General features: G+C 38.1%; 1 protein-coding gene across 5 annotated transcripts in view; it reads right to left on the bottom strand.

Annotated features, from left to right (window-relative positions):
- The window catches only part of MKLN1 (muskelin 1), a 151563-nt gene that overhangs the window by 12611 nt on the left and 127181 nt on the right, over nt 1-11771 (bottom strand). For 4 of the 5 annotated variants that reach the window (XM_008048005.1, XM_021707540.1, XM_021707538.1 and 1 more), the window contains 4 exons: nt 10174-10321; nt 9132-9246; nt 7638-7777; nt 3825-3927 (listed from right to left, as the gene is read on the bottom strand). In XM_008048005.1, the coding sequence (XP_008046196.1) occupies nt 3825-3927; nt 7638-7777; nt 9132-9246; nt 10174-10321 (506 nt within the window). Of the gene's footprint in view, nt 1-3824; nt 3928-6518; nt 6593-7637; nt 7778-9131; nt 9247-10173; nt 10322-11771 lie in introns of those variants that run through there. The other variant, XM_021707539.1, reaches the window with a different exon arrangement.

The following is an 11771-nucleotide window of genomic DNA, read 5'->3' as shown; positions in this document are numbered from 1 at the left end:
ACCCCCTCCCCTACGCACTCTCACCAGTTCAACCTCTTCTCTGGCCTCCACCTGCTCCATCCTTCTAACCTCATCTGTGACTATTCCTGCCCTCCTTGCCTCTACACCAGTTTCAGAGTTCAACCATGCCAGAATGCGTCTACCCTAGAATCCTTGTCTTAGTCCTCTTTTTGTCAGATATCATCTTTGCCAAATTACCTGCTTCGTCCACTCCCTCCTACCCCTTCAAGTCTTCTTTCTACATGTGACCTACTACTAATACCACTGTCCCTTCTTACCCCTTTTATTTCTGGTATCCCTTTACCCTTCTTTTTTATTTTTCATAATCCTTATAACACTCTAATGCACTATACACTTTGCTTATTTAATGCTTATTTTTTATTGTCTTTCCTCAGCAGGATGAAGTACCTCCTGGGCAGAAATCTTGTTTGGTTTGCTTATATCTCTCCTGTGCTAGAACAGTGCCTGGCATATATAGGGAACCAATACACATGCATTGAATGAATGACATCAGTACTTTTAAAACTCAGCAGAGGTCTAATGAATACAAAATATGCTATACTGCTGAAAATGTATTTTCTCATTCCTTCTCTATTTTTGAGTCTTCTCTGAAAATGAGAGGATTAATTTAGGCATTCTTTTCTCAGGTCTTTTCTAGGAAAAAAATCATTTTACTAGAAATTCATCACCAATTCAGAATCCATGTTCTGAAGACTAGAGGGAGCAAAGAGTCATTATCTGGTATATAGTCAACTGCCATTGTCCTAAGAGGCACAATGATGAGGGTCATGATGATAACCAAAGCCAAAAAACAAACAGAAACCCTAAAAAGTATTTTCTGTTATAACAAAAGCCATTGATATAACAAAAATTTTGTAAGACTTGGACATCAAATAGAACAAAACAATTTATTAACGGGAATGAGTAATAGGAAAGCCTTTTTTGATGAGTGGAATGGTTTTCCACAAAGAAAGTGAAGACCTATATGCGTCACTGGCTAATACTATACGTAAATATACTTTAACTACCTCCAGGAGATTTCTTTCCCTGAGACTGACTGCTGACTGTTGGGGTATAAAACGTTTTAAAAGTTAAATCTATTAGCAGTTTTTTTTGAGTCAGCGTCTCATTCTGTCACTCAGGCTGGAGTGCAGTGGCACACTCGTGGCCACTGCAGCCTCAATCTGCTGGGCTCAGATGATCCTTCCACTTCAGCCTTCTAAGTAGCTGGAATCACAGGCATGTGACACCATGCTGGGCTAATATTTTGATTTATTGTAAAGATGAGGTCTCACCAAGTTGCTCAGGCTGGTCTCAAACCCGTGGGCTCAGGCAATCCTCTCACCTTGGCATACCAAAGTGCTGGGAAATAGGCGTGAGCCACCGTGCCTGGCCTATTTACACTTTTTAAACAAAATAATACTCTTACAGACCAGAAATTCTCAATGTTGGGAGTGTTTCATATATAGTTTATATATGAGCAGACAGCAGAAAACTTTAGGGTGAGGGCATTGTTTTGAAAAGTTTCTGAAGTGACTCTGATGCCGACACACACACACACACACACACACACACACACACACACACACACACCACCACACACACACACACACACACACCACCATTTTTACAAACTTTGGGCTGACCAGCTCTTGATAGTAAACTTTTATAAAATGGAAGTTTCGGGCATACAAAATTATAGGTTGTTATTATTAAAAAAAAGAAAAACAGAAACCAGCTACCACAATTTTCAAATGGCTCCGTTTGGACCTGTGATGCCTCCCTGCTCTGATTTCTAAATCAGCTTAGCTCTAAGAACAACCCGTTTGCATTCTTTGGCCTACTTGTAGCTTCCACAGTTGAAATTAATTACTCTGAGGTATTTTGTTTTGGTTTTAAAAAATAAGGAGCAAATGATTGTTTCCAGATACAGTTATTTTAATATAGAATACAGAGAAAATAAAAGGAAATCTATGTATAACTCTCAAAATCACAATCTAATGGATTATATCTAACATATTCTGCTACTTGACAAAGCAATGATAACGTCCTCTATTTCCAACAGTATCATGAATTGACTAGAGATTCAAGGAAAGACAATTAACTGTCCCCTTTGGGGGGAGGGTTCTACAATGTGTCCTGCCGACTTCCCACCTAGGGAAGGGTTGTAAACAATACTGAGTGAGAGAAATCGGACTTATTTTTATAGTAGGAAGCTACAAAACAGTATCTCTTTGTTTTGGTGCCGAAGAAATGCAGGCTCCATTGCTTGAAAGTATAATGAACCTGGTGCCTAAATGTGATTTGACATTGGATCTGATGCTGTGCCAATGCCGATCAGGAAAAGTACTGCCGGATGCTGCTATTACAAAGCCAAAGCAAGGCAACAGCTGACAGGGAAACAGACCAGAGGAAAAAAAACAACACAGAATTAGCACCAGTTCTGTCAGTGAAAGGCAAAATGGGCTGTAGTTCAGATGTTGCTGGATGAACAAGGATGGCTGGCACAAGGAAAAATAACTGAAAAAAATCTCGGAAACTGGTGGAAAGAGGCTGTCAAACCATAAAAAGTATTGCAGGTGTATTAACACACTGTCATTAATAAAAGACCTTAAGAGTATGAAATCTGGCTGAACACAGCGCCTATAATCTCAGCAGTTTGGAAGTTGAAGCAGGAGGATTATTTGAGGCCAGTCTGGGCAACATAGTAAGAGCTCATCTCTCCAAAAACTAAAGAAAATTAGCTGGGTGTGGTAGTACACACTTATAAGCCTAGCTACTTAAGAGGCTGAGGCAAAAGGATCACCTGAGACTGGGAGGTCAAGGCTGCAGTGAACCATGATCACGCCACCACTGCACTCCAGGCTGGCAACCGAGTGAGTCCCCTGACTCAACCAAAAACAAAAAACAAAAAAAGGAGAGAAAGCGAAAGAGAGAGAGAAGAATATGAAATCTTTAGAACCTCGTGTGTCTACCCCATAACAAAACTGAAGAGTCACAACTGGCTACTGGCTTTTCAAGCTCAGCAGCTATGGGTGAATGAAGTCAGCAGCCTGTAGTCAAGCTGTACTGCCACATGTCACTAGGACATGAAGGCACCATGAATTCGACTCCCACCCACCTCTCTTCACCTTCTTCCTACAAAACAGGGGAGTTTTCTCTTTTGAAGGCTCTTGACTATCAACAGAAGAATTTATACCGAACTACTGTGTAATCCTTAATAAAAGAGCTACGGGACTTTAGAAGAAGTAAACATTTCTGCTTCCTTTCTGAAACAGAAAATTAAAGTCTAGTGAAAACGCTATACCTGGGAATCCTTTCTTTTTTTTTTTTTTGAGTTGGAGTCTCACTCTGTCACCCAGACTGGAGTGCAGTGGCCGCTCCCGGCCACCGTAGCCTCGACCTGCTGGGCTCCGGCGATCCTTCCGCCTCAGCCTTCCAAGTAGCCGGAATTACTGGCATGCGCTACCACGCCCGACTGATTTTTTGATTTATTGTAGAGATGAGGTCTCGCTGCCCAGGCGGGTCTCGAACCCGCGGGCTCAGGCAATCCAATCACCTCAGCCTCCCAAAGGCGCAGGATTACAGGCTGAGCCACCGAACCCGGCTATTCAGAATCCTTTCTTAAATGGATTACGGGTTTTTTTTTGTATACTTGAATTTTATATTATCACTTAAAAATAGGCCCGTTCAATTTTTACTTCACCTGCTCTGTGTCATCATGTTTTCTTCATTTTCCTTTAAACATTCAAGAGCAAAATCAGCAAATATAAGCTAGAAAGACATTTTAAGAATACTCAATTTCTGAAATTTCTTTTCCTTACCTCTTTTGTCTCTTCTGGGTCTGAATGATCCACAGTTATATAAAGATCATTTTGCAAATACTTCAGAGCACTAAGGGGATCCATTTGGGCCTTTTCTTCAAACCTAGAACATGTAAACATGAATAATAATTGCCTGGAGTTATGAGAAAACATCAGAAACATCTTCCAGACCTGGAGTGAAACACACTGTGCATGAGGGGTTGTTCTGGATATCTAAAAGCTGTTCAGGAATCCTGGAGTAAGAATTCTGCATCAGATAGTGCAGACGTGGAGATCTTGGAAGTACAATGGCAATACCAGGGGTCACCGGCAGCTGTGGGCAAGAGCAGTCCTGCTCTTCTCTTGAAGCTATAATCTGGGAAACAATGGATACCCCAAGCGTTTCAGGTAACAAGACTGCAAAACAGCCTAATGTGTTTCATCCAAAACTGGTAGAGATAAAATATAAATACTGGTTCAGATTTGTCTAATATATTTTCCAGTGGAGGTTCTTAACAGATACTTTGGAAACAGAAATGAATAGGGTCTCTTTAACAATGATTAGATTTTTTTTTTTTTTTTTTTTGAGTTGGGGTCTCATTCTGTCGCCCAGACTGGAGTGCAGTGGCCGCTCCCGGCCACCGCAGCCTCGACCTGCTGGGCTCCGGCGATCCTTCCGCCTCAGCCTTCCGAGTAGCCAGAATTACAGGCATGCGCTACCACGCCCGGCTGATTTTTTAATTTATTGTAGAGATGAGGTCTCGCTGCCCAGGCGGGTCTCGAACCTGCGGGCTCAGGCAATCCACTCACCTCAGCCTCCCGGCTGATTAGATATTTTTAATGAGATTATCTCCATGACTCAGTCAGTAATAGCAGTAACAGAAAAACTATAGCAACCACGTATCAAGCATTTGTGTAACGTTAAACACTGTATCAAGTATTTTACATATATCACTTCATTTATCCTCATAACAACACTATGATGATGATCTATTTTATTACCATTAAAAAAAATAAGAAACTGAGGTCTAGAGAGTGAATATGACCAAGAGCTAGTAAGTAGTAGATGCAGAATCAAACACAGGCCTATCGAATTGCAGCTGAAAAGGCAACAATGAGTTATCTTAAAGGATCTGTTCATCTTTCTAAATAAGATAATGTCCTTATAGCACACTTATACCTGCATTTATTTCTAATAAATTGGTATGCTTTTCAAAATATTATACAGACAAAGAAAAGACAATTCATTTAATCTCCTCTGGGTAGGAAAAATGGTAAAGAGCCCTTCCCAGTGGTGTTCAGGCTGATGGCATCCTCAGTGACAGGGTATCTGTACTTTAGGCAGGGGCAAAGACTAGCAAGATAGTCGGCTCTCCTGTACCATGCAGGACCCTAAGAGTGACAGTGACAGCCAGACTGACGGCCTTCAGATGAGAGTCCCTCAGACAGAGGTCAGGTTATTCTGCCATCTTGTTCCCAACAGATTAGATTAGATCAAAGTTTTGGCATCAAGCTTTATAAGCGGTTCATAAAAAGTGGCTTGGCAGAATTCTCCCCAATAGAGACTCTCTCCAGGAAATGCTTTCTAAGGAGATACTTTCTCTTGGAGAATCTGAATGTAAGATATATACAAAGACATGTAAAAGGCAGACAAGAATAGAGAAGGCAATAAATAAATAGAAGCCACAAGACAGCAGATTCTTTCTGCCTGCCTGCCTTCCTTCCTTCCATCCTTCCTTCCTTCCTGTCTTGTCTCTTTCTACCTACCTACCCACCCATCCCATGAGGCTGAAGGAAAACAATGTCAGGATAGTCAGTAGACTAGAAGAAGGAGATAGAGAAAGAAGCAGAGAGAGGTCCAAGGAAAAGCCACTATAGCAGCTCTTGTCTTTTGTACTGTTCCAGTATCCTAAACTATTCTCCATCCAGCTTCACTGTTCAAATACTGAAAAGGCACCTTAATTCCCCAAGTATTTTCATAGTAGGTTCTCTTTCAGCTGAGGTATCCTAAGCATGTCTTTATCCTTTGCAACCTGAAATTACCCTAATCAACACATCTACCATACTATTGAATCCAGTAAGAGTTTATCGCTGGACTTGTGGCTGCGGTCTGGAATTGTATTTCCATCAGTAGTTCTGCCCTATATCTAAACAAACAGAGTAAATACTACACAAAATTTTTAAAAGAGCTCAACTTAACATTTCAACTACCAGTTGTTTCAGCCGAAGTAGAAAAAGAACACTATAATCTTCCTAAATTTGCCTTATCCTTTTAAAAACAAAGTTTAACATTAAGTAAAACACTAAATAATAAAATTTTAGCAATGTAAACATTAGCTGAAGATGCCTAAGCTTAAATCTTAATAAAACAGTTTATCCCTTGCCACTCAGACAATGTGAAGATTCAGACCCTTTCCCCTGCAGATCCTATAAGAAATACACTAAGTATGAATCCAGGAATGCCCCAAACTATCTTCTATCATTAATCTATCTCTGAAGCACAACTTCTACAAGCAGATGGAGGAGCAACAGCTGGACATCATGTGACAGATGCACACACACAATTCATAGACGTAACTTTTATGGATTCACATTCTGTATCTCCTAAAAATCTAGATAATAAGCACAAATGCATGCATGTATGTGTCTCTGTGTATATGTATGTATAAATATATATATGATGCTTACGTGGGGAGCTCTAAACTCAGAATACCCAGGATCAAAACCTGGCTCTGCCACTTATGATTGGGTGACCTCAGATGAGTTACTGCATCCATTAAAAAATGCCTCTGTCAAAAAAAAAAAAAAAAAGCCTCTGTCATGCTGGTCATGACCTGAAGGAAATTAATCAGCATATATGTTGCATGGCAGGTGCTTTTAACTTGATGGTGACCAGCTCTGAGGAGTAATGCTTTCTTCACGTTCTGTACATATTCTGTGACCACTCTTGGGAGTGCTGCAATCTTTAATCATGAGGTTTAAACTGTTGTGGTGCAAGTTTTCCTGTCAAATTCAATTTATTAATAAAAAAATTAAAATGCCTGTTTTCTTCTTTTATAAAATAGTGGAAATGATAGTACCTACTCCCATTGGCTTACTGTGAGAAAACACAGGGTCTACTGAGAGATAACGACTCAATAAATAGCAGCTACTGCCACTACGGGCTAACCATCATTCAGGGCTAGCCTTCCAAAACAAACTTTTATTACCATATAACAATATCAGTAATCAAAAGGAGAGAAACACTTTTCTAGGTTTTTAGCAGTTTATCACCTGCTAAGCTAAAAAACAAACATGACTCAAGAGATTTATATGAAAATGTTTGGCTACATGATTTTGCAATTAAGTCACAAAGGTAACGATGTAGAACTACAATCATACTTTGAAATTGTATTGGGAAACATCAAATTATAAAGCTACTGTATAGTCAGCTATATCATCACATCCACTGTTAAGAGAATCATCAACAGCTCAGGCATGTATCAGTAACCTGGAGCTAATCTAATTTGTAGTGGTTAGGCCTAGAGTCACTTCAAGGTAGGCGTGTCCCCTTCTTCACAAAAAAACTATTTCCATTATTATAACTGTTGCAAAATTCCACCTGTCTTGTATTTAGAAATCTTCAGCATCAATATCTATCTTCATTGTGTAGCTTCCTTTGAAAGAGAAAAGCAAACCTAGAATGACAGGACATTTACAAAATCCATCATCTTCACAGTATTTATACTGTCTGAATATTAAACTTACAAAGAGAAAGTCATAGCTCCAAAGCTCATTAATGCCAACAACAGCTGATGATATTGATTAAACATTTTCAGTGAATTACTTTGATACCTGTGTTTTCTTATGAGGTACTTGCAATGTCGCAGTAGGTAATCTTTTGAAGGTCTACACAACTTCAGGGACCAGAAGTCATCTAATCTCATCTTTGGGGAGCAAGATTTTCCTGGATTCCCACCAAATAAATAATGAACCTATAATAAGCAAGATAAACCAGATTTTTAAAAAATGCATGCATATTCAAGAAACATTGGTAGCAGTACATAACAGGTGATTTCCTTATCCTTATTCAAATTAAAAAAAAATTAAAGTTACACTGCAGTTTTATCAAAGGCCTCTCTTGATTTTTCTCAAGTTTCCATTTTACTTTAAAGCACTATGGCTACTTTCTTAAGTTACACTTTATACTAAAATGAGTTGTACTAACACAATTACAGTGACAGTGGAAGGCATGAAACAAAAGATATGGTAGGAATAAGCTAATCCAAGATAGAGTTTACCGAGGACAACATATAATGGGGATTATCAAATCAAGTGTTGGATCATAGAAACAAATGATTATCTTAAAAAAAAAACTCTGATAACTTGTTGAACCACTAAAAGTCAACAGCCAAGCCAACAGTCAACTAGAAACTAACACATTTTAACAACTCAATTTTGCTTATTTAACTGAAATGTAAAATATTAAATGGCACATATGTGAACTAACACAAAAACGTTATTCCATAATTCAACACAAAAAAAAGAAATGAAAAGGATTATGATAATGACTATTACATTAATCAGAGTTGTAACGTTATTTTGTACTAAAGCAATTCCTAAAAATTTGAAAACATTTCTATTTGTTGGTGTTAGACAATGGAGTTATTATCTCTAGTCTACAGATGGAAAGACTCTAAGGGCTTTTATTCATTCCCATGTGTTTTTTACCTAGAAGTCACAAACTACACAGCATAGAATTTAAGTAATCATCCATGGCCTAACAGAAAGAATCACAGTCTGTCAGTAATTTGCTATATAATCTAAGTTTAATCACTAAAGTACATGTTAGCTGTAAGGAGAAACAGTTAAAATAAAAAACACTGAACACTTAGCAACATTAAAACTTCAGAATGCAGAACAACTTTCACAAGGTTAGTGGAAAAGAGATGTCACTCATATATTTAACAAAAAAAAAAAGATAAAAAGACTTCTTACACAATGGGGAAGTCTAAAAGCAGAAAGTTACATACCCATTCCTTCTCATATCATGGAACAAAGTGCCTAAATGCTGAAAACTGTACCTCTTTTACTTGGACATTCTTATTGGAGAAATAATAGGCCATGCTATAGGTCTAATCTATGCAGCTAAGAAGCAGACACTGCTATTTTCAAAAAAAGAAAAATGTCAAGAATTACAGACTATGCAAAAATAATTATTCTCTTAAGAAATTTTAGGGAGAAGTAATAGTGAGTTTTGCTACATATTCCATTGAAAGTCTACTATGTAATAGAATCTTTTGTTCAAGCCCACTTTGGAAGGTTTACAGGCTAATAGTAACAGGGTACCTTGTGCAGCTCATCATATACAAGCTGATGGGCAAATCTTGGACACGGTTCTTCCTCCTGAAGACTTTTACTTGGATTGTCCTTTGCGGCTTGATCATTCTTATAGACGCAAGACCTGCAAGACACTGCTTTTAGGGCATTCTGGCCTAGAAAGTTAGCAGCAAGCATGATGTTAATACAACTGTAGCAGCACATTAACTGGAAGTCTAATTATGAACAAAGTCAGAAACTTGTTCACATCAAAACTTAAAGTTCTAGTCACTGATAAAACAATCTAAATTTGTTAAAACTGAATTCTGAAGTTCTTTTGATGTCCAGTAAATACATCACTTAAAACAACCTGCCTCGTGTTACAAAACACAAACGACATACATGAAAGTCAGACTAAAGGCTGAAATATATGCTATCTTGTCTAGCTATGCACAAAAATACAATGCAGAGCAGGCTGTTGTCACCTGACTGTAAATAAAGGTCCTACTGGGAAAATAACACATTTCTCAGTTGCAGAGCACTCCTTTCTGTTGCTGAATGGAGAATTTCTCCAATGTGCTTCTGTATGCAGAACATTCAAGAAGCCACAGAAGGTTAGAACTAGAGTCATGTTTTCCCAAACAAAATGTGTGGCACTCGCTCTGTTAGATGCTCTAACGACAAAAGGGTCATGGTTTGGAAATGTTAATACTTCCCTCTTCTTGCTCCAGTTAAACCTCGTCACTTTATAAAAACTAACATCTGGGGACAAAAAAGCATTGTTCTCAAGTTCACACACCTACTTAGGAAAAGAACCAAGAATAAAATATAATTCCTGTGACTCCCAGACCAGGAACATCTACTAATGGAAAAACACAGAGGTCAAATTCATTCACTGAATATCATTGTATACATAGGCACTGACATTGATTGTTTTTTCAATATTGACCTTTAAATATACTATACAATGCCACAGATCAACATAAGCCTCCCGTTTCTCTCTTCTTTTGAACAGACCCACAACCAAAATCAACACTACGTTGGGATTGCAGCACAGACAAGAGTTCCTTACCAACTATTCCTCACAATGTCATAAATCCAGAATGAATTTCTGACATTCTCTTCCCTCTTTTCTTTGTCTTTGCTGAGTCCAGATAAGACATGTATTTCATTCAGTTCTGGATCAATAGTTGCTCTCTGTGTAAATCCTGTCATTGGAACTATAAATTGAAGAAAAAAAATAAGACGAAAATTCACATGAGATAGATAAGTAATAACTCTTTAAAAGACTGATCCATCCATATTCTGTTCTGTGTGTCCACAGTACTTGACATCTAAAACAGCACATAACTTTTTTATTAAACAATAAACAAGCGTTGACTGCCTTCGTCTTCTTTTAGAATGTAAGGTCCACAAGGATAGAGGTTATTTTGTTCACTATTTTGTTCCCGGTGCCTAGAATAGTGCCTGGCATATAATAAACCAATGTCAATGGTCAGAGTTACTTAAAATACCTGTTCATGACATATACTAACTTCCAAAAAAATAAATAAAAATTCTGGGGTATCATAGGCCATTTTGTTTTCCTGCATGGATTAAATCCCCCAAAGCTAATAATGCTTTATTTTTCTAAGAAATGCTTAAACAAAGAGATAGTCATTCCATATTATTCAGTAATTTGTAAAACACATATATGGCAAATGCAAACTTTTCTTACCAGTCTTATTTGGAAATATTAGTTGAAATATAATTTTGCATATATAAAGTACATATCATAAACTCAAATACTTCACAAGGTAATTGGCATGATCTGAAACAATATCATTGTCTAACAGTGTATTTCTTTTACCCGTGAACAATTATCATATGCTCAAAAAGCTAAACAAATATCAGATTGAAGGAAAATATTTAAATTAACCTAGAATACTATGGTAGAAAATGCAAGCCACACTGATCCTGATTCTTTGGTATCCATTTTAGTAGGATCAAATAATCCAGTATTTATTTTTTCTTGGTTTACCTTAAATTCATGTTCATAATTCATGTTCAAATTTTTGACTATCCCTAGTCAATAAATTTGAGACATTTTCAAGACTAGCCAAATGCATTCCACGGTAAAAATTTCAGAAAATTTTATACACACACACAATATATTATTTGTATGCATACACATACAGATACACGTCTATTTATTTATTTATTTTTATTTTTAATTTTTTTGAGTTGGAGTCTCACTTTGTCGTCCAGGCTGGAGTGCAGTGATACACTCATAGTCACTGCAGCCTCGACCTGCTGGGCTCAGGTGAGCCCTCTGCCTCAGTCTTCTAAGTAGCTGGAACTATAGGCATGCGCCATCACGCCTGGCTAATTTTTTAATTTATTGTAGAGCTAAGGTCTCACCAAGTTGCCCAGGCTGGTCTTGAACCTGTGGGCTAAGGCAATCCTCTCACCTCAGCCTCCCAAAGTGCTGGGATTACAGGCGTGAGCCACCGTGCCCAGTCATATTTATTTTTATATTTACACACACAGATATATCAACCTACTCTTTTTTTTTTTTGAGTCAGAGTCTCACTCTGTCGTCTAGGCTGGAGTGCAGCAGCACGCTCACAGCCACCACAGCCTCAACCTGCTGGGCTCAGGCGATCCTTCTGCCTCAGCCTTGCAAGAAGC

This window comes from Carlito syrichta, unplaced genomic scaffold, assembly GCF_000164805.1.
Source record: "Carlito syrichta isolate Samal-C Ts95f unplaced genomic scaffold, Tarsius_syrichta-2.0.1 Scaffold120455, whole genome shotgun sequence".
In the NCBI taxonomy this organism is placed as follows: domain Eukaryota; kingdom Metazoa; phylum Chordata; class Mammalia; order Primates; family Tarsiidae; genus Carlito; species Carlito syrichta.
Note: the sequence above shows the minus strand (reverse complement) of the source record. Positions and strands in the feature narration are given on the sequence as shown.